The 24,289-nt window shown below is 37.3% G+C and overlaps 1 protein-coding gene across 10 annotated transcripts in view; it reads left to right on the top strand.

Annotated features, from left to right (window-relative positions):
- SLC25A27 (solute carrier family 25 member 27) overlaps positions 1 to 23,129 on the top strand; it is a 28,853-nt gene extending 5,724 nt beyond the window's left edge. For 2 of the 10 annotated variants that reach the window (XM_058554201.1, XM_058554207.1), the window contains exons 4-9: positions 2,594 to 2,716; positions 4,727 to 4,839; positions 8,314 to 8,398; positions 13,350 to 13,442; positions 14,057 to 14,159; positions 18,383 to 18,992. In XM_058554201.1, the coding sequence (XP_058410184.1) occupies positions 2,594 to 2,716; positions 4,727 to 4,839; positions 8,314 to 8,398; positions 13,350 to 13,442; positions 14,057 to 14,159; positions 18,383 to 18,454 (589 nt within the window). In that variant the 3' untranslated portion in view covers positions 18,455 to 18,992. The other 8 variants (XM_058554202.1, XM_058554206.1, XM_058554204.1 and 5 more) reach the window with 8 other exon arrangements.
- The last annotated feature ends 1,160 nt before the right edge of the window (positions 23,130 to 24,289 follow it).

Raw genomic sequence — 24,289 nt, 5'->3', positions numbered from 1 at the left:
TCTGAACCGGCGTACCCCGGGCCGCCGCAGCGGAGCACACTCACTTAACCACTTGCACCACTGGGCCGGCCCCTACTTCACCTTTTTTTAATCTTCGGTTTTCTTAGCTACTCTATATCTACCATCAGGCTTTTGTTTTTGTATGATTAGATGAGATGATGACTGTAAATGCATATCATTTCTAACATTTATAACAGAAACAGAGAAAAATAGGTTATTATAAATAATACACATAGAACGCCTATAAATCAAAAAATATATACAGAACACAAAGGAATAATGGGGAAAGGATGCCAATAGGCAATTCACAAAAGAAGAAATATAAATGTTAATTAAACATGTAAAAGTGTTCAACCTTACCAGTAATCAGGGAAATTAATTAAAACTATCTTTTAGCCATTAAACTGTTAATGAGAATACAAGTTACTATAGCCGTTTTGGAGCATAAAGTACCTGTTAAAATTTTTTAATGTGTAATCTTTTGACCCAGCAACCCTTCCTTTATGATTATAATCATTCACAAATACTTGTACCTGTGCATAAAGACACACACACACACACACACACAAAGATATTGACTGTAGCAGCGTTGTTAGTAGCAAAAAATTTTTTTAATTTAAATATCAATTTGGAAGTGGTTAGATAAATTATGATATATTTATGCAGGGAAACATAACACAGCTTTGAAAGAATAAGGTAGGTTTTATATGACTAACATATAAAGATGTCTATAGTATCTTTTCTTGGCTAAAAGAAATCCAAGTCACAACTATGAGAAAAGGGCAATAGGCAGAATTCACATTCCAGGCAAAGTGTCTTGGCCCTGTGTTTGAAAAACTGTAATGTACTAAGCTATACTAATTGCTTTCCTGGAGTTAGAGATGGAATAGATTAATAGTCCTTGCATTTTATAATTCCCTCCAGAAGGGAAAGGTACAGGTAAGGAGTTCAAAGGAAGTATTCACTATGAAGTCAGCTCTCAGGGTGGATTGGCTTGATGTCCTTTGAGCTAGTCAGAACCAGCCATTCAGTCAGTGGGTATTTATTGAATGATTATGGCATGCCCGTCCCATACTTAATACTGAGGCTGTAGTAATGAAAAAGACATAGTCCCTGCCATCACTGAGCTCACAGTAATAGAGACAGATGCCTAAACAATTAGAATTATGTAACAGTCACAGGAAGTAGTGGTTATGAGGTTCTCAGAGAGAAAAAACAATGATAATGTACTGTGCTTGTCATTGTGAGGAGAAAAAGACACACCCTCCTAGGTTGTCAGGGGGAATGTAAACTGATACAAGTGCTGTGGAAAGCAATTTGGCAGGGTCTATCAATGTCTTGTAAATCTTCAGATTTCTTCGTGAAAAGTTATGCTGGTTATATAAATTATGGTGTATCCATAAAATGGAATGCTATGAAACTATTTTTAAAAATGAGGCAGCTCCAATGAACTGACTGGGATAACCTTTAAGATAGACTATTCGGAAAAAATCGAAGTGCAAAACTGTATACAACCTGGCATTCTACATTTGCACTTTTAAAAAGGAATATTTATACAGATATGTTGGTGTGTGCACAAACTATCAATTGTAACTTAGTGTTTAAGACTATAGGCCCTGCACTCACACTCCTGGTTACACCTTGGCTACTGTACCACTCACTAGTTGTGTGATTTGAGCTGTCATTTACCTGCTTTATGCCTCCGTTTCCTCATCTGTAAAGAGGAAATAACAGGAGTACTAATGTTATAGGGTTGATGTGAGAATAAAATGATATTTTTAAAAAATGCTTAACAGAGCGCCTGACATAAATTCAGTGAGTGCATTATTATCATCTGTGGAAGGCATGAGAAACTAGTCACTGTGGTTGCTTTGGAGGAGGGGAACTAGGGACCCTTTTTTACTCTATACCCATTTGTACCTCTTCAAATATTGTTTTAGAGTAAAAGGAGAGAAAATTCCCCTTTTCCCCCAAAGTTGTGACTATGGCAATAATCTAGGTAAGAGATGATTGGAGCCTGGCCTGAGACAAGAGCGGCTGGAAGGGCGAGAAGAGGATGGATTCAAACCGTGTTTAAGTATAATAGTCTCAACCTGATCGCTCTTGGCTCTGGGAGGTGAGGAGAAGGAAGAGTCTAGGGACAGAAAGAGTTTCTTCCAAGAGAGGAAAGTTTTCAAACCCCCTTCACTTGGAAAACTACTAAAATAGTAGTTCATAAAATTTTACTTACCAACCTTTGTCTGTTAGACTGATTACATCTATGCTGTTTTTATTCCCATGTGGTCAGAATTAAAGTGCAATTAAATTACCAGTTCAGATGTTGATGTCTTTGAAGCTACTGCCCTTTGTTTGAATTTCAGGCCATGTAAGCCCCTGAAATTTCAGAGTTGCATTTCAACTCCTTGTGGTCCTTTAACCCTCCCATCAGTAAGGAGGCAAACCATCTACTTTCCTCTCTGATTTGTTTGGTCTGTCCTTTTCTTCACTTTGTCCTAAATCTCTTATGCAGGGCTGTACCAGCTCGGTATTGTTCACTACAAAATTTGTGAAATTAATGGTAACCTTTAAAAAGTGTATCTCCTTTTATAATTAGGAAATCAGTGATTGGAGGGATGATGGCTGGTGTTGTTGGCCAATTTTTAGCCAACCCAACAGACCTAGTAAAGGTTCAGATGCAAATGGAAGGAAAAAGGAAACTTGAAGGAAAACCACTGCGGTAAGATCTCCAGTTAACTGAGACCTTTCCTTTCCCCTTTGCCACCACCATATTTTGAACATTTACCTAGTGACTTAAGCATTTTTGTAATCCAAAATTCAGTAAAGACATTAATTCTGACTTTTAATCCAGAAGTTATATTCATTAAGAGGAGAGCCGAGATAGCTCTTTTCTTTGCATGGTAAGGTATACATGTTCTCTGCCAGACGAATTATATGTGTGCATAGCTCTGCTGCTTTTCCCAGCCAAGGCAGCTAGACTTGTCTCCCATTGCAGCTTGGTATAAAGAACCTGATAATTAAAATTTGCCCTGGTGTGAATCCCAATTTTGCCATTGTGGCTTGGTGTTGTGGAAGTCACTTAACATTTCTAGTCTCTGTTTCTTCATCTTTCAAAGGGGCCATTCAAAAGGCTTGCATGACAGTTAGACTGCTTGGCTCATAAGGTGCCAAAAAGCTTGGTTTCTTTCCGTTTCTCCTTGAAAGAAGGGAAATAGCAAGGCTGACCTTGCAAATTCTTCTCACTGCCTGTCTAATCCCACTTCTCTTCTTTTTCCCAAGTTGAAGCAAGTTTTTTATTATGACTTTGTAATATAAAAGCCTCCTATTGCATGACCCTATATTATCAAAGTCTGCCTTTCTTCAAAGGGCTTCATGTTCAACAATTTATTAAAATACCACTTAGCCAGTTTCCCCTGGGAAAGGGGCAAAATCTTGCCAATAGATAGACCTCTCCCAGGAAAGAGGAAAACTACAGGATGCTTTGAGCTGAGTACAAAGGGGTCTGCCCCTCTGAACACTGCAGGTATGCTGCTGGCCAGAGGTGAAGGAGGGTTTGGGGCCTCCTTTGGGAGTTTACCACTGACCACTGCTCTTCGCTCTGTTGCTCCTCTGGGTGACTCACTGGAAAGTGAGGTTGGGCTGTGGCAGTCGGGGCTCCCCTTCAGCCTTGAAACAGGGAGAGAATATGAATGACGGGAGAAAAGGGTATCACTCTGTCTAACCAAGTAGTTTACAGAATCCCAGGGTCCATTTTGTCATCTGTAACAACTTCTAATTACTGAGTAGTAGGGAGAAGTGATGTTGCCTTATATAAATATATATAAAATATATATAATTTTATTTATTTATAAAATATATATAAAATATATATAAATATAAAAAGTTTGGCATTTAATAAGTGCACAATAAATTTTAGCTACTGTGACCATCTTTTGTGAACATAACTTCCCATGTGGCATAATAGTAATCATGCATGCCCAATAAATATCTCATATTATCTTTTTGGTGAGACCGAGAGAGTGTAATGCCTGAGTAAAAGCTACACAGCTAGTAAGTGGTAAAGATGGCATCTGACTCCAGGTATTTCTGACTATATAAAACCCAGACTTTTATTTTATACCAGAGGTTTCCAGATTTGGTTCATGGCTCAGCACCATTTTTTATCTGTGACAGAAAAATAAGGATAAGATAGTAAATTTTCTGAAGCCAAAAGTGTTCAGTTTTAAGAACTCTTATTATGAGATTGTCCTTCCTGCCTTTGGGTCTAAAAATATTTCTTTTATGAGATTATGTGAGTATCAGTGTTTTTTAATGTTGTTATTTGGTGAAATTACAAAATTTGCCAGTCTCCCACAATACTAATAAAATGAACTCGGTAATCTGATGACCATTGTTCCCTTCTATAATTAATATGTGCACTGATGATATAAAATGTCAAGAAAGGAGTTTTAATCTGTTCAGTAACCCGGGAAGATAAAAAGAGGATGACACAATTTATAAAGATTTCCATAAAAAATGTTTAAATCACATGTTGGCCTTTTTTCTAAAGGATTATTAAACTTATCTGGAAATTAGACTTATGTGGTTTTGCTTTAATTAATAACAATTCTGGATAAAGAAGATGTTATTTTACTTCAAATCATAACAGCTATATAGGTGACGCTTATCCAATTGCATTCCATACACAGGAATGCATAGAGTTTTCACATTTCATTATTATTTTCCTTAGATTTCGTGGTGTGCATCATGCATTTGCAAAAATCTTAGCTGAAGGAGGAGTACGTGGGCTTTGGGCAGGCTGGGTACCCAATATACAAAGAGCGGCGCTGGTGAATATGGGAGGTAATGGAAACTTTATTGAGTTCTGAGAGGTCCTAATTGCCTTAATCATAATTATAAGCCTTATATCAGGGAAAATGAACATTTTTATTATTTTTAACAATATATACTGGTAAGTCTTCCTTTATGTTGTAATATCGTAATTGAATCTTTTCCCTAGAGCATTTTCACTTTATTCTATGGTGATGTGTGAAAAAGATTTCTTCAAACAAATTACGGCAATCAGGACATAAAACCAAACTATTTCTAAAGTCTCCTCTCCAGGCCGCACGTTCCTCTGAGATTCAAACTGGTCTATGTAACCATGCGATAGTCATTATATCCGAATTGTCCAAATCTTTCCCCCCAATAATCCTGCTCCTATTGCTATATAAGCCACCTTGTACAGCCCAGCACCCCAGGCTAGAAACCTGAATGTTTCCTTAACTCATCCTATCCCGCACTTACCGCGTTCAGTCACTGATTTCTTCTGTCTTCTATTTCTTAAGTTTCCCCCTCCAGTACCTACTATCTTAGTATCCTTAAAATGACCATTTGTATATTACTAACCATCAAGACCTCCCAACTAAAGCACTGCCACAGCCCCCTAACTGGTCTCCTCCTCTGTCCTCAAATTTGTACCCAGTATCCAGAGTGATTTATCTAAAACACAGATCTGAACATGTTGTTGGTATCCTTAAAACCCTTCACTGGCTTCTCATCACTTACAGAATAAAGTGGAAATTTCCTAACATAACATAGAAGGTCTGCATAATCCAACCTGGGCCTTCAGGGACGTGAACACTCCATTGATTCTGGAGCACAGTGAAGCAGAAAGGAGTAAAGAGGTTCCACTGCCTGCACATACCCAATCGTTCTTCACCTCTGTACACTCTGTCCTCTTCCCTCTTCTTCTGTTTAGTTTTCTTCTGCAGATCTTTGAATACTCAGCTAAGGTGTCTTCTCCATCAGTGTGTTTTTCCTGAACCTCCCACAACCACCCCTCCCTAGTCTTGTGTTAGATGCCCTTGTGTGTGTTTCTGGGGTTCCCTGTGCTTATCTCTGTCCTTGCTTGTACCTCATTTCACTTCCTTCTCCTCCACTGGATTGCGAGCCCCATGAAGGCAAGGACTGTGTTTTATTGTTCTTTATTTTCCCAGCCCCTCATACGTAGTCAATAAACATTTGATGAATGAATTAATGAATGAGAGAATCCTTTCTAAGACTAAAATTATACAATTCTAAGAAACTGATGAATAGCATTTTTGAGGGTTATAGTAATACGTCACTTAAACATAAAAGGAAGTAAATTTATTTTCTATTTTGCTATTTCAGTCCATCCATGTTTACTGCATCATATTGGCAGATATTTTGGTTGTCAGGAAACCTTTCTGATTCTAGTTTCTCAATTCATTGCTTCAAAATCTATTGCAGCTCAGGTTTTCTTTTCTAAGTTCCAGCTATTTACTCAGCATCTTCATTTGGTTATTTCAAATATATTGCTTTGAATGTGTCCAAACCAAACTCATTTATCAAACCACTTCCTTCTTCATTCTTCCTAGTCTCAGAATATGATATCACCATTTTTTCAGTTGAACAACCCAGAAACCAAGGTATGATTTTGTTCTCTTTCCAGTCACTTACTCTTTATAGCCAGTCAGTCACCAAGTCCAGCCAATTCTATCTCCCAGATATATCTCAAATTTGTCTACTTGTCTTCATCCCTGGAGCCACTCCTTTGTCCAAGTATTATTTGCCTCCTCCTACTGGACCACTACAAAACCCTCCTAACTGGTCTCCCCATGTCTACCCCACAGCCGTTTTGTTCCACGATGCCTCTGAAACTGTTCTTATCAAGGTCACCAGTGCCTACCATTTTATTTAAAAAAATTTAAATTAGTCAATTCTCATTTTCACCATCTCCATAAATGGCAGCTCTGTCATTCAGATTGTTCAAACTCAAAACCTTGAAGTCATCTTTGATTCCTTTCTTTCAGTCCATATTCAGTCTGCTGGCTAATCTTGTTGATTCTGCCTTCAAAACATAGCCAGAATCTGGGACCAGCCTGGTGGCATAGTGGTTAAAGTTCGGCATGCTCCACTTCAATAGCCCAGGTTCACGGGTTCCGATCCCAGGCGCAGACCTACACCACTTGTCAGCCATGCTGTGGCAGTGACCCATATACAAAATAGAGGAAGACTGGCACAGATGTTAGCTCAGGTGTAATCTTCCTCAAGCAAAAAAAAAAAAAAAAGAGGAGGATTGGCAATAGATGTTAGCTCAGGGCCAGTCTTCATCAGCAAAAAAAAAAAAAAAACCCATAAGATCCATATCCAGAATCTGACTGGTGCTCCACAGCAACCTTATGCAAGTCATCATCATCTCTCACCAGGATAGCTGCTGTAGTCTCACAGCTCATTTGCCTTGCCTCCCTATAGTCTACTCTAAACAGAACAGCCAGAGTGATCCTTGTAAATAGTAACCAGGCCAGTCACTTCTGCTCAGAAGCCTCCCCTGGCTTTTTTGGTTCTCCATCATCTGGACTCTGCTATTCTCTGACCCTTGCCTGCTCTGTTCTTGTTACAACAGTATTCTGGCTGTTCCTCCAACATACCGAGATGACTTTTGCCTCAGGGTTATACTACATCCTGTTCTTTGGCCTGGGACACTTTCTCTTCAATATCTGCAAGGTTTATTTTCTCAGGCTTGCTTTAGGTCTCGGCTCAAAAGTTACTGAGAGGCCTTCCCTGGTCACCCTTTTTAAAAATCATATACCCCCATCTTTCCACCCTCTGTTACTCTCTCTGCCCTTTCCTTGCCTTATTTGTTTTCAGAGCAGTTACTACCATCTGAAATGCCGTGTGGTTTACTTATTTGTTTATTGTCTCATTCTCAACAGAGAATGGGGATTTTGTTCATTTTGTCCATGGCTCTTTCCCCAGTGCCTAGAATAATGCCTACCACATGGTAGGCACTCAAGTATATGGTGAATGATCAAACGTTATCTATCCATTCTTGCCTCTTTACAATTCACTTCCCTATATTTCAGTGTTGGTCATCTTTATAAACTCCAGTATTGTGATATATCACTCCCCTGTTTAAAACTCTTCAGTAGCTCTCCACTGTCATTAGAAAAAAGTGTAAAAAGCTTAATGTAGAAAAATTGTCAGGACCTTTTGTTTATAAGTGACAGCTCAACTCAACCCAACTTAGGCTAAAAAAGGAATTTATCAGCTCAAATACTGAAAAGGCCAGGGGTTGAGCTGACTTTAGGCATGGCTGCATTCAGATGTTCCAGTGATATAAGTGAGTGTCTGTCTCTCTCCCTCTTTTCCTCCCCCTCCATCTGTAGCTCTGCTTTCCCCTGCTTGAGAACAAGAATGGTATCTTTCAGCCTTGTGCACATTCCTGCTCCACACCTAGCATATTCTTGTCACAAAAGACATTCATTGTCGAATGAATGAATATTTAAGCCTTCTTTTTCTTTCTGTTGCCAGATTTAACCACTTACGATACAGTGAAACACTACTTGGTATTGAATACACCACTTGAGGACAATATCATGACTCATGGTTTATCAAGGTAAGGGATTGTTTAACTCTTTCTATTTTTTTCTGTATCATCTTTTCTTCCATATTTGGCATAAATTCTAACTTTTTGTCTCTCTTTTGATTGGGAATCTAGTGCTATCACCCTTAGAGAAAGATGATAGTACATTTATAAAGAGCAACTTTCTTAAAGTTTGTTGCAGTTAAAATGCGGAAGAAAGGGACAGAGTTGTCGAAGGTTTCATACTCAGCCTCCCTAAATATTTGCAACTTGATGGAGCTGTCCCAGGGTCAGATTCTGATGATCTATCTCCAACTCAACTCAGCAGATGCAATTGAGCATCTTTTATGTTAAAGGCACTGCAAGGCCCTGCAGTAGGTACAAACGGTAAACCCAACTCTTTCCCAGGGGGTTTACCAAGTGGGAAAACAAGACAAGTATAAAAACACTGTACAGTAAATGCTAAAAGAAAGTGACTAGTTACTGTAGAGTTCAGAGGAGGGAGAAAAAATAATCACTTGAAGGCCTACAAAGGAAATGGAATTAGATAAGTGTTTTGAAGGACTGTGGCTCTTGACAGAAAGAGACAGGAAGAAGAGCTCTCAGGAAGGAGCAGTACCTTAATCTCTTTGCAACACAATTTCAAATTATCCATTAGAGAGAGTTACTTCATAGATGTCTAGTGTTCTTAACATTATTGTTTTTATGTAGCTTCTGATCTCATTTCCAAATTCTAGAACGCTTTATGCTATTTAGACAATCCCAAAAGTATATTAATAGTGTAAAATCAATGATATTTGGAAACATATAGATATAGATATAAATGATTCTTAATGTCAGGTTCACCTTAACATTCCTAGAGTAGTTTTTCTCCATTCCTCCTCTTTTAAAATAAGTGTTATCTTCAGTGCTGCTGGGGCAATCTTTTTGTACGTCTTTGCTCACCGTTCTTTCCCATTCTAAACTCTCACCAGGTGTGTTCACAAGCTACACCATACTTTTTCCAGCCAAAAGTCTGGCCTCCTTTTTCACAGAGGAAACTGAGCATTGTAGGCCTCCTTCCACTTTTTACCTCTATCCCTATAAACATATGTATTACATCTGTACCCACCCTTACCTTCTTTCCTCCACTATCTTTGTTCATGCTGTTTGCTCTGCCTGTGAGACTTTATTCTCCAATTTCTACCCAGTCAAGTCATCTTGTGAGACAGTCTCCTCTGTCAAGATGCCTCTCTAGTCCAGCGTTACAATCTACTCTGGGAACAGGATATTGAGGTCTGTCCAATAGTTCCACAGTGATATTACCTCTGTTTCTTTTTCATTGTCTTTCTACCAAAATGTTCTTTGAAATACCACAGTTCTAACCTAAGATTCATGGATTTCCTGGCAGATGTAAATCTGCCAAATGTACCCTACTCCACCTAACAGATCTGTCTTTTTTTGGAAAAACACAGGATTTCCCATCACTGTATTCCAGCCCTAATCTGAAATAACTTAGTCTTACTGCTCTCTAATTCAGGATTTGAGAAAATGGGATCATTGGTGTTTGGTTCATTTTTGGTTCATTTTTCAGCTCCACCACTGAATCAGGTTTTAAAATGGGTTGGTATGAGTATGTGGTATACAAAGCAGCTCAAAAGTTGCTAACCACAAACTCAAATCTAAGTAAACAGTGCTGTGTGATCTGGAAGTTCTGGGTGCTGTGGCACAGGATAAAGTGAATTCTCATGGAGGCTTGAAGGGGACTGCAGGTGTACAGTCAGAGAGCTTTATATGAGCCATCAACATCTGAGGAAAAAGGAGTTTGATGTGAAGAATAATAACAAAAGTGGTATAAGTACTGAACCATGCACTTAAAAATAGTTAAAATGGTAAATTGTGTGCTATGAATATTTTACAATTTAAAAAAATGGTATAAGTAAAACAAAGTCCTGGAGCAGAGCAGGAGCAGTGGGAGACTGTGGCCAGGATTTTAGTGAGGGAGGAAGGCAGGTGGCAGGTACGTTACTAAGGGAAAGCTGAGGAAAGGGAGAGTTGCAGTAATGGTCAGGAAATGATATAGAACAGAAAGACCAGGATTATCCCCTTTTTCCTCCTTTTAAATCATGAGGCTATTAAGAGGTAAAACTGTGCAAAAGGTTAGTTTACATTGTGTGAAGATTATACGTGAGCGTGATTATTTAGCTGATGTTGAAGAGGATCGCTGATTCTGACATAGTGCTGGTGGAATGTTTTAAACTAGACTTGCAGATAGCCATTTGGTTTCCTGGAGAGAACCAAAGACTTGCCCAATCAGTCTCTGTCTATTATCACTTTAGCTGTGTCCTGGGCTTCATTTTGGGGGTATTACTAGCCAGGAGTGATAAAGGTCATTAGCAAAAAGCAGCAACGTCCATTATCACACCAGTAGCTTGGTGAAATCCATATTCCTTTGATTGCTCCATCTTCTCACTTTGACTCTAGATACCGTCTTACTTGAGGGCTCTATAAAACATTATTTGCTCTCTTTTAATATTTATTTTTTAAAGAAGTCTATCCAGTTCACACTATGTCCTCAAAACAATTTGATAAGATGAGGCCATTGGCAGTTGCATTCTCAAGTCTCCATGTGTCATATGGGGCCTACAGTTGTTGAAAGGGGTTCTTGATGTGGTTAGTATACAGATTAAAAAAAATTCTCTAATAACCAATTATGAGGGCTACCCACATTTTAAAAATAGAATTTATTAATATTAACATTCTGGTAGAAGTAATTTCCTCTCTTGCCATTTATATGTGAAGCTGAGCTGGCACCCAGTCTCTCTGATGCAAGTGAACAAGTAACAATGTAGTGTGTCCTTCCAATCTTTTGGGCAAAGAGGGGAAAGCTATGTATCTGTTTTCTACCCTATTTCTTTGCTTTCCCTTACCTCTCGATTAGTTTTGTATGCTGTTTCTGGTAGATAGTTTTAGAACTTTGGTGAATTTTGTGTTAGTTGAGACATTTCTGTGTGAAAATGTGAAGGTATATTAAAATCAGTGATATAAAAATTTGACTTTTAAAGAATCTGAACAAGCAGGAGAGAACATAAAAAGAGCAGCAGTCTGCATCTACTGGAATATATACGGCGGAACAACAAGTTCTTTCCACAGAGGCAATGCCTGTTATGTGGACAGAGACCCAAGAAGAGTTATACACAGTTGGGTCATTTGCTGGAATATGTAAACAGGTTATGTGGGTTCCATCTCTTGAATTCAAATAGTTCTAAAGTGATTTTCTCCTTTGAATTTTAAATCCTGACCTGAAAGAGGTAGAAACAGCCTGGGTACTTTCTGCTACAGCAGTTTAGAGTAAGAGAGAGTATGAAGATGCCTAATGCAGTTCAACTTCCTACCACAGAGCCCTCAGAGACTTCAAAAGTCTTGGCACAGAATTCAGCAGTGCTCATCTTTGTGAGGTATCTGATGTGCCAAAAGGACATAAAAGTTCTCCACAATTTTCCTTTCTAGCTTTCCATTAGCCAAACGTGAGCTATTCTTCAGACTTCCATGACCCCAGTCTATGGACTCAACTGCCATAGAGTTGGGCCTCCCATTTTCTGTGATTCAGGTTGACCACCTTCTTCTCATCACGTCTTTCTCCTAGAAAAGTTTAAAGCAGTTAATGGGTTTTCAGTTTATGGAATTTTGATCATATTGCAGTATTGCCTCTCTCATGCTCACGTACACAATAAACTGCTCATGATTTCTTAACTTTTTAATTACTCATTTACAAAATCTTGATTTACTCTGCAGTAGGTTGACGGCATCCATTTTGCCTGTTTTGAGTAATTTACAAGAAGCCTTTTCCAAGGAGTGATTAACCTTGTTGGGTAAAGAAAGAAGGGATAAGCAGAAACTCATCAAACCTTATGCCTGAGCATAGATTGAAGGAAAAACAGGAATTTTCCAATTAGATGGCGTGCAGGACATTCCAAATGGAAGAATTAAAGGCATGGAGGTGTTGCATAGTGTGGTAAGTACAGAGAACTACTTAGTTGTGTTGTTAGAGCCTAATGGGCAAAGAGAGATGCCACCTTGGAGTGATGTATATGACATGGCCAGAAGTATGAGCTAAATCTGATAATAGGGAATGAGCCCTGGATGGTTTTACGTAGGAAAAATGACATAATTAGACTTGTATTTTAGAAAGATCTTTTAGGATGGAGAGAAGAAGGTAAGGTTGTAATATTCAAATGGAATAGCTTAGTGAAGTGAGGCTTAAACCGTGGCCAGAGTGAATTTTTTGTTAAATGTTGACCAAATTATGTGATTTCCCCTGCTTAATATCCTCTCAATGACTTCTCTTCACATCTAGAATAAAATCCGACTCCTTAAATAGCCTGCATGGGCTCATCTCTCCTGCTTCTTTAGTCTTTCATCTGGCTGGCCTCTCACTCCTTCAGGATGCTGCTTTCTGTCGTTTAAGCACACCAACAGTACTCCTGACTCAGGCTTTTAAGGTGCTGTTCCTTCTGCCTGCAACACTCTTCCTCCAGGTCTGCACATAGACACTTCCTTCTTACCAGTTGGGTCTCAGTTCTTCTGTCACCCCAACAGCCTTTCTGTAACTGGTGACACCCAGTTACTCCGTATCACACTACCCCATTTAATTTTTTTCATAGCACTTACCAGCATCTGCAGTTTTTCCTTTCTCCTCCGCCTCTCCCCAACTAGTGTGAAAGTACCTTGAGGGAAGGATCTTATCGGTCTTGTTCACTGCCTAGAAGAGTGCCTGGCACCAGTAGGTGTTCAGTGTATATTTGTTGACTGACATTCTTTTTGTTTTAATTTTTTGTACCTCTTTAATGAATTAATTTAGCATTGATTTTAAGCTAAAAGAGCATTATTATGAAGAATATCATAGTAATATATTTGGTATTCCATTCCTTCTCAATATCAAATTCCCTTAAGATTTAGAAACTGCTACATATTATCTTTAAATTTTATTTATTTGTATCTATAGTTTTTGTTCTGGACTGGTAGCTTCTATTCTGGGAACACCAGCTGATGTCATCAAAAGCCGAATAATGAATCAACCACGAGATAAACAAGGAAGGTACATAGAAAGTCTTCAGTATCCATGTGTTTGAATGTCTGTTGTAATACTGTTCTTTAGAGATGCTTCCCTGTATTTATTCTTGATAGAAATGTATTTGTGTGTTTATGTGTTCAACCAGGAAATTGTTTTTATGCAATTACCTGCTCTTTGTCTGATGGAAAAGTACTGTGCATTTTTAGGGAAATAAGCTGATTTAACCATCATATTATTTAGACACAAGGTATTTATTGTGACTTTATTGTTTCCAAAGAGTTTTTGAAAACATACTCTGCTGAGAATTTACAAAGCACTTTCTTCAGAAGCTTATGACTTACAGGTAACATGGAGAATTTGATTTGATATAAAACAGTATGTTCTCTCTGGAAGAGATCAGGTAGAGTGAATTCTAAGTATAAAACCGAGGGTGGGATGAATCAGAAGAGTCAACTTTGAAAATATCTTTAAACTTAAGAGGTGATCTATATATACAAAACCACAAATATTATCTGTTCTAAACTAGCAGAAAATATTTAACTTATCAGAAGTTTCCTTAAACTGTTTTTTATTTATATTTTATTTATACATCATTTATACACAAGAAATTTAATAAAATTGTTTTGCTTCCTTTTTAGGGGACTTTTGTATAAATCATCAACTGACTGCTTGATACAGGCTGTTCAAGGAGAAGGATTCATGAGTCTATATAAAGGCTTTTTACCATCTTGGCTGCGAATGGTAAAGTTAGGTTTTTTCCTTCCTTGGTTTTTGTTTTCTTTGTACTTAAATTACTTTTAATCTGTAAATATTTTCCCTTTTCTCTTCTGGTGTTTGGCATGGCCCTGCCCCCAAACCACACTTCTTTGTTTCTTTTTTATATCTCTTTTGTTTTCTTTTACCTCTCCTCAGAGTCATATTACCTTCCTTGGTAGATTAAGGTAAAAATAATTCAGTTCCATCCAGAAATGAATAGGTTGATATTCTGTTGTTATAATGCCAGTGGATAGATTTTCTGCCATATAAACCCTTTAGTAGTCTATTTAGCCAAAATTTTGTAGCTGGAGACAGGTATACAGATTTTATACCAGAGACCATTATTATGAAAATGTTACTGTTTCAAACAAAATCTGTTACTTTAATGGCAAATGTTGCGTTACCAATTAATACTTATTAGCACAAAGCTCTGCTTAGTAAGAAAGCATTATGTCATTTTTATTTCATTTGGATTTTTTACTGAAGTGAACTAAGATGTAGAATTAGATAGACTTATTTAAGTAATATAACAAATGTAATAAAAACAAGGTACTCAAGTATTTTGTAAGTTAGAAAATATTTGAAAGAATGAATGAGTTATAGGTCTAGACATTCCAACAATCAATACTTTACACAATCCAATACAATAATATGAACTGAGCACCTACTCGCTGGAGAGCCCTGTACTAAATGCCTGGCTCTGGGATGAACAGAAGAGTCTCAGCCCCTGCTCTCTTGCTGGAGCTTCTAGTCTGGGTGAGGGAAAACAGTGGATAAGTGTGGAATGGTAGGGGGAAAGTGCATGCTGCTCTGGAAAGATATAGCAAGTAAGTGCAGCCTAGGCTGGGAGATGAAGAAAATCTCCTTGGAAAATGGACTTTTGAATTGAAATTTGAAGAGTGAGTATAACTTAGCCAGGTAAAAAGAGCAGAAAGGAACATTCTAGGTAGAGGGAATAGTTGGAGTATATTTATACAGAAATAATACAAATATTTATACAGAAATAATAAAGCTAATGTTACTGATTTACTTGGTATATGGCCAACACTGTGCTAATCATTTTTATGGCTTACCTCATTGAATTCTCCCAACAATCTTTTTAGTAGGTTACTCTCCTCTCTCTCTTTTATAGAGGAGGAAACAAAAGCTTAAAGAGTTTCAATAACCAGGCCAGGTTAGGTGGTTATGAACTAATGGAGTCAGGGCGTCCAGCCCACGCAGTCTGACTCCAGAGGACATGGTCTTAGTGAGGAGGTTATGTTAGTGCTCCGCCAGTGGTATGAGCAAAACGCTGTGGAAACACGGACAGTGGAGTGAAACTGGCTTTAGCTGTTTGGGAAGAAACAGCAGCCTTCACAGAGGTGACATTTGATATGAGCTTTGGAGGATCAGTAGGTGTTTGTCAAGAAAAGCATGAGGGGGCAACATGAGCATAGGCGTCAGGTCATGTGTGGGCCTCGTATGTTTGGAGAACCACAGACAATTCAGTGTGGCTGGAGAATAGGTCCTCGGGGGAGGTGGTGGGAGAGAGTCCTAGAGGGGTACTCAAGGACTACGTTGAGAAGGACCTTGTGGGGTGAGTTTGGTAGTATAGGTGTAACCCTATAGTGAGCAAGCAGCTACTTAAATGTGGAAGCAATGTGCTAAGATTTGTTTGGGGACAAGATTACTTTGGCAGCAATACAGAAGATACATTGAAAGCTAGGACAGAAAAGGAAGTTTTGGCAGTGGTCTAGCCAGGAGATGCTTGTAGAAATGGAAAGAAGATAGATTCTAGGGACATTTATGGTTAACTCCACAGGACTTAGTAACTGATTATATGTAGAAGGTGAGAGAGGGAAAGAAGGAAATGGGACTTATAGGTTTCTAGTGTGGGAGACCGTGAGGATGGGTGAGACCATTGATGAAAAACAAAATCAGGGTCAGGAGGGGTGAGGGGCAGGGAGGATATTCAAGTACAAAGGAATACTGAGACCACTTAGTCAACCCATTTTCTTTATCCATGAGACTCAAGAAGTATAAATGACCAAAAAAAAAAAAAAATTGAATACTTAATACGTGACCAGCACTGTGCTAAGCTCTTTACACACATTATTTTTTTAAAGTCTTACAAGAACCTAGTAAAACAGGTGGTGTTAGCCTCATTTTTCAGATGAGAAAACCATGGCTCCGAGTATAAGAAACTTGCTCAAGTTCATATAGCTAGAATGTGGCAGAGCTAGGAACTGACTGCAGGTCTGTTCAACTCTAAACCCATGCTCCTAATACAGAATACTGAGTTTCTCTAAATCCTACAGCTAGTTATAGAAGTTTTAAAAGAAAAGAGACAGTGTGGGGTGATGGAGAGAGATTACCACAGAAAGACTGGCTAACTACCAAAGATCACCAGGGTGGCACTGCCTTGTTGATTTGCCACACTGCATGACATGGAGCTTAAAAACCTGACTCATGAACACTTCCAAGTAAACTGACCTTGCAAATACAGATTCACTTCAGCTGAACTCATAAAAACTGATGATTAGACCACAATATCGGCTCATTCACATGGAGAAACACACTTAGCAAGTGACCCAGATGCTGAAGACAGCATGCTTCCTCCTAAATTCAAGTTATGTGGGGAACCAAGTTATAATCAGAAGGTTGCTTGCTGAACACAGAATAACAACAGGAAGAGCTTATTTGTAAACTTAATATTTAAGAGTATCAACCCATGAGCCCTTTGTGTTCAACTCCACAGTTAATAGGCATGAAGAAGGACTCCACCAGTAGTTACGGCAGCAGGCAGATCAGAGAAGAAAACATGAGTTCACATACACTTGGATCATTTTCAGTGGTACAACTGTGCCAGTGAGGAAAAAAGAAGTAAACGTGCACTACCCACATGAGCCCCTGCACAGAGGCTCAATATATCCCATTTATAGACTACCCATGTTATTTGGCTATATGATCTCCCTCCTTAAATTCTATTCAAAACCCAGCTAAACTCCATCCCAATCCCATCCACTAAGTAGAGGTAGCTTTGCTCAATCCCTGATTAATATTTATTTCATTTCCATATAGTTTAGTTGCTATGTCATTAACATGAGGAGAAAGTCTGATTATCAGAGCTATTAGGAATGATTGCATAGTCCATTCTTAACTAAGACCTCTGCTCCTTGATCCGATTACAGTTATATCCTTGGCTCACTCATTTTTGTTGTCACAAGAATATTGTATTGTCACAGCTTCAGATTCTTTATTTTGTCTATGTCTTCATACATCTAACTGACCAAGATGTGTTCTCCTAAATCCACTATTTAGTAAATTCTCATCTACCAATATAACATGCTCACTATTTCCAAACATATATGACATGCATATTACTTTACAAACTCTCTAACCAAATAATTTTTACATCTAGTTGCTTAAGCTTATTTTTCTAATATGATAGAGTTTCTCTCTGATCAACATTACCCATCACCTATGAACTAAACCAGACAGGAACTGGATCCAGGACGCTCTGTCTCTGATGGTTAATTCCAATGTTTACTCTGTGATTTTCCTCTGTGTCTGTAGCATTTATATCTTCTATTGTTGAATAAAACTCATCCCCTTATATATAATTCCTTTTGGTACAGCTACACGTTCATTCAAGTTAGTCAACTCTTTCTGAGCTGGAAGCTCTTTTCTCTAATGTGAATTTTTATATCCATTTTGTGATAATATCAGGTGTTGGTTTTATGAAGTAACTTTTAAAAGATAATGTTTTATCTTCACTTTCAAGTTCTTAAGTGCCTCCTTGTCATGCTTCATATAAAACTACAAGTAGAGGAGCCCCGCCTAGAATTCAGGCATGCTGAGCCCTACCCTTTTAGCCAGTAATGGTTCAGTAAAAAGAACTGTGGAATGGAAGCTAGAAGCCCATGGTCTACCTCCACAACATGCTAACAGGCATTTGATTGCTAAGCCTCAGTGTCCTCATCTGTGAAATAGGGATATCAACAGCTTTCCTTTCTATTGTAAATTGTGCAGAGAAATCTGTGAGAAATGTAAGACATGAAAAAGCTTTGTAAATTATAAAGTGCTTTACAAAGGCAAAATGCCAAAATATTTGTTTTCAGCCTAAGTGGATTCAAAATGACTTCATCATTCAAAGATGTGTATGTATATGTGTAGAATATCTATAATTGCTTTGAAATATGCACTAACTTCTTTGGTTAATCTTTCAGACCCCTTGGTCACTGGTGTTCTGGCTTACTTATGAAAAAATCAGAGAGATGAGTGGAGTCAGTCCATTTTAAGCCCTTAAAGATGCAGCCCTTAAAGATACAGTGTTCAGTGTCATTGAAATATGGGCATCTGCAACACACCGCCCCTATTATTTCTACCTCTTTAGGAAGACACCTTACTCCACAGAGACTGTGATTTATAGGGGGCAGCACTTTATTTTTCTCTGGAAACCCGAGTTCTCTTTGACTCCTCTTTTTGTTCAAAAGCAATCTGGTTGGATCACACAAGATGAGACCCAGCACAGCATTTTCTAGAGAAGAGTTGAATCCTGACCACTTACCTTGGAGGAGAAGACTTGACCTTTGAGATGCTATTCTATGCTGAAGAGCCTGCTTAGAGGAGTGCCAGAGGGAGACAGCATCTCAGACCTGGAGTAAACAACAGGAACGTGGGAGAATTCATACATACATAGTGATTAAGAAATATATATTTAATCTATGTCAGTATTTACAATTGAAATTTGATAATTCACTTTTCTGTTGTTCGAGTATACATACTGTAAATTAAATGAAGGTGAATGCAAATTCATGAATAAACATTTTGAATTTCCCTAGTGTTGAAGAAAGTTGATGCACCTTTTCTTGCAAGGAGGATGAAAAAAAATCAAGTTGAGATGATGTCTGAATTTCAAGGAAAGAAGCTGCTTTCTTTCAGTGCCCCATCATGAGTTAGATCTGTGTTCACTGGTTAGCACTCCACGTGCTAAGGACTTCTCGACAGCCGCAGACTCTGAATCTTGATGAAAACAGAGAAGAGTATTTACTTTGTTACATATCCCCTTACAAGTTGGATTTGTTGCTAGCTCTCAAGAATCTCAATATATAAAAAAATGCAACTTAATTGATTAAAGCTCCAGTGGATAGGTCCTTTTTATAAAACAACTTCTGTTGTCATCAGCCTTCCAGTGGCATCTTAAAAGCAAGGCTGAGAGGAAGTCAACCAATTCTGACATGCAACCTTTTTATGTCCCCTTCCCTAACACTAAGGGCCCTAGAGAGAAAGAGGATCAGGAGTCACACTGGAGTTGTCTCTAGCCTGAGTCTTGTTCATTTTGACAAAGCTTTCTGCCTAAACGTGATAACTATAAACTGTCCATGGTATACAGTTTTGTCTCCAATCACTGAATCACATCCCTTTTATTATTTTAGAAAGGTGAAAGATTTCTTCAGATTCACCTATATACCACCTGCTGCCCAACCTCAGACAATGGGCATTTCTGGATGGACGGCTACAGTTATGGGTTGAGGCTGTAACTGTCAAAATAGGAAAATTCAAAAAACTCAGATCCAAGAAAGACCTTGGACCTGACCAAATAGGATTTATCTTGGACATGGATGATGTTGAACAGAAAAAAGTTTACAAGTGCTCTGTGGCTGCACTAATACATAATCACTGCCATTTCAGAGAGGAGGTATACTTTAAAACATATTTTAATGTGATGTACTAATACACAGTGGCTTATTGTTTTTCTATAGAATTTGAAGAATGTGGACTTTAATCTCTTAAAATCTTTAGGTGGTCTACTTTTCCATTGCATTTGTCAATCTGTATGAATTGAGTTGTTAAATATATTTAAAATAATATCATGTACTTAACTTCCCAAGTGTTCTGCATTGGAATCATTTGGGGAACTTTTGGTTTTTTATGTTTTAGAATTTTTAAAATTAAGTCAAGTTTGGATCAAAATAATTATATGCAAACTGGACTATGAAAAAATTTATTTAGCTTTACTCTTTGAGAGGCTTGGGGGGAAAACATTGCTTAAGTACTGAGACTCTTCCTTGGTATCTAGATTGAACATGAATAATTGGAATTTTTTAACCTGAAGTGACGCCTTGGGATCACCTGGTTTAACCCTCTCATTTTACATGTTAGGAAACTGAAGCCCAGAGAAGTAGAGTTGTTCATGCTCATAAGTTACTTAGTAGCAGAGCCATGATAAAAAGACAGATCTCCTCATTATTATTACAACCGACAGTTATTGCACACTAGTTAGGTATCGAGTAAAATGCCTTATGTCATCTTCACAACAACCCAGTCCAATGCTCTTGAGTCTTCCAAAAACAGATTTTTTTCTTTTCTGGCATTTTTTTGTCTTATACATTTTAAATGAATTTGAATAGCCTTTATCATCAATTTCAGAAGGGAGTCACCATGCTTTAGCTTGAACGTTAAGACCGTCCATAATCTGACCAAATCCTGTATGGCCAACACATGTATCTCATCACATTAATACTTTTCCAGTGAAATCATTCATTAATGTATCTTGGAACTTTGCTTTATTTTTATCAACTTGAAATCATCTTGTTCCTCTCCAAAATAATCCAAAGTAAATAAAAAGGAATAAAACTTTTAGTAATTTTGTGTCCATACTGAAAGACTTAACCATTTCAATCTCACTTTCTTATTAATACTACTACTGTATGTGATATTTATCTGCAGCTTGGTATTGATAACACTTAATATCTAAGTTTCTTTTGCTTAGCTTCCACATTTTTTTCTCTCCTCAAATGATTTTTTTCTCATTAAAAAATATATATATTCTTATTTTTAATTATATACAGTTCTTTGTTCTTTATATGTATCAGTGAATTAGCATATATATCTAAATAAAGAGATAACCTTAAATTTGCTTTTAGTAAGGAATGTGTCTTTATCAAGTGTTGCAAATACTATTTGATTATAAGCTAGTAGTGGATAAGACCATGCCTTGTTTTTATATAAATCTCTACTCTTATTAATAGCATTTCTTTGCTGTTGAATCCTCAACCAAAATTGATTATAGTTATATATAACTATATAATGAATTAACTAATTTAGTCTTCATTATTTTAAGAATCTGTGACTATCACAAGACTAGTCTGACATTTCTTTCACTTTGCTAAGAAAAAAAGGAAATAAATTCAGGGAGGTTTTAAATGTAAAAATATTTGCTGTTCCATCATCTTCAAATTCTCAAGCACAATCATTTATTTACAATTGAAATAGTTATATGTTCATGAAAACAGATTCCCTCAGGTCCTCCATAAGAAAAATCTTTTAATTTTAATACTTGATGGTTAAAAAAATTGGGGGGGGAAATATTCGATTCTTTTCTCCCCATTTAAACTGAGACTCTTTAAAGATAATTACCAAACAAATATAATTATTAAATGCTAGGTCATGTGGAGGAAAGACTGAACGTGAATTCTAAAGACCTTTATCCTATTTTAGGCTCTACTTCTGACAAAGGATTGTATCTGTGCTCAAGTCCCTTCACTTCTCTTGATTTCTGTTTCTTTATAAGATTAAGTGATTGAACCCTAGAATCTTAACTTGCATAAACTTGAAGGGTGCCATTATATTGATGTGAAAAAAATGGGAATTTTTAAAAAATTTATTGGGATTTGTTTTTTCTTGGATTTAATTAATTTCTTATATTTCAAGATTGGGGAAAGTTTATTCAGGCATTAAAGTGTAATACAAACTTTGTATATGGCTAGCCTGTCTCACCCAGAAATCCATCCTTCACTGAGTAGCAGAGTTATCTTCCTGCAGGCAACTCTGGGCACATCACCCCATATTCTTACCTTCAACTTCTTCATACACACACAATAAAAATTAAAATCTTTAATACTATATCCAAGACCCTCTCAATCTGACTTCAACCCATTTTTCTAACCTTTCCATTTCACTGCATACCTGCACTCTACCTCCTTGCAAATGCACTGCTCCATTTATTTCTCTGGAGATGCTCTTCACGTGGCTCCTTTTTATGCAGTATTCATGCTGTGCTCGCCACCTAACTTTCCTCCCGTCACTACCACCATTCATCTTCATTTTCGCTGGTTAAGTCCTACTTTAATATCTAGAATGATCTCTGAAGACTTCAACATCTTCAGCACCTCCGTGCTCCCCTAGTTTCCCCTACTGCGGATGTATGTCTGTCTGTATGTATGGATGTATACCTACTTCCCCTATACAGGATGAACTGCTTGCAAGCAAGTAATACATCTCTGTATCTCTTATAAACTTCAATAGACGCCAATTAAAAAGTATTTGTTGAATTCAGAGATTTTTGGGGGTGGAGAGAGAAAAACATTTATGTACACACGATTAAGTCATATGCAATTTTCTGTCTACCTTCAGAATAATTAAGTTGGGTCAATAACACTTGATTTCATGACATTCTTTACCATATTAAGTGCTTAACTGCATTTTCAAAAGATCATGTGTGTTTAAACGTGTAGTTATAATTTTAAGAAGTATTATCTGCATCAGTTTAATGGCTATAATTCCACAAAAATCTAGAATTTGATAGTTTTAAATAATACAAAATATTTGGTTAATTGATTAATAGTTAATAAATAAGAAATGAGTTTGTATTCTTCATTTTAGAGTGTATATGGAAATTAAATTACTCTTTTGGCCTTCACTGATACCATAAAAATGCACATTTTACCCACTCAAGTGTTTTATTATTTCTGAGTTTTGAGGAATACATGATTATTTTTCTCTCCCCATACTTTACCCCCAACAGGCTGCTGTGATTGTCAGCAGCAGCAGGAGCCACTTTGAACGTTTGATAAAAGCAGATGAAGATGCTTAAAGATGTCTGTCTGCTGAAAATATCTGGTAACAGGAATATATGTGAGTAAATATAGTGCATTATTCTGATTTTTAAAATAAATGTTTTAAAATGCCTAATTGGTTGTTAAGGGTTTTGTTTTGTCTTGGTGCATTTTTGACTTAAAATGGTAAATTTAGAGATGATTTTTAATTCTTAATCTTTTCACAATTGAAATAAAAAGTGGCCTAATTTATAATGTCAGATTTGAAATATTAGCAAAAAGGACACTCATACCTTGTCGCTATAAATTTTATTTTATACATATTCCCTGTTACCCAGTTCTGCTCTGATTAAAAAGATGGATAACTAATAATTACAGTGATAGACATGCTCACTGGCTAAGGATAGAAGAGGAAAATAAATTAGAATTACTTTAAACATTGGAAAATTCGCCCTTTTTGGATATCATGTTTTACTTTGATTTCCACTACACTATCCCTCCTGTCACTTATATTTTTCATTACTACTTTTCAGTCTCTATTTGCTGTTTCTTTGCTGCCAAGTCCTTAAATTTTGGTTCTTCAACATTCTCTTCTTGGCCCTCTTCTCAATTTTCACTCTCTCTAAGAAGAGCCACACATTTTTGTGACTTCAGCTCCTGCACTTAGGCTGGTAATTCCCAAGTATATAATTGGCACTCAGTAAATGGTAGATGTTACCATCGTCTGTGTTTCTGATCGTTACTCATTTCTCAAGCTTTAGTCATGTTTTCTCAGTTGCCAACTATATATCAGGTTGGGCCACAGTCCTTATGAGCTCAAATTTCCCAATATTAAATCAGTATTTTTTATAATAATCCTTCCTCCCTACCCTTTAAAATCTGCTCTTCCTCCAGGATTTTCTGTTGTGCTACAAACCCAGTACTGCAGCCAAGAAACCTCAGAACATCCTTGACTTCTCATTCGTTTTACTTATTGTCTAGAATGCTTAAATCCATTTATAAAAAATAAAACTACAGACCAGTGTCTCTTATGAAAATAGATGCAAAAGTCCATGAGCAGCACTTCACACTCATTAGGATGGCTATTATTAAAACACATACACACACAGACACACAAAGAAAATAACAAGTGTTGGTGAGGATTTAGAGAAACTGGAACAGTACATTGCTACTGAAAATATAAAATGGTGTACCTGCTATACAAAATAGCATGAGGGTTCCTCAAAAAATTAAACATAGAATTATCATATGATCCAGCAATTCCATTTCTAGTATATACCCAAAAGAATTGAAAGC

The sequence above is a fragment of the Diceros bicornis genome, chromosome 14 (assembly GCF_020826845.1).
Source record: "Diceros bicornis minor isolate mBicDic1 chromosome 14, mDicBic1.mat.cur, whole genome shotgun sequence".
Classification (NCBI taxonomy): Eukaryota; Metazoa; Chordata; class Mammalia; order Perissodactyla; family Rhinocerotidae; genus Diceros; species Diceros bicornis.
Note: the sequence above shows the minus strand (reverse complement) of the source record. Positions and strands in the feature narration are given on the sequence as shown.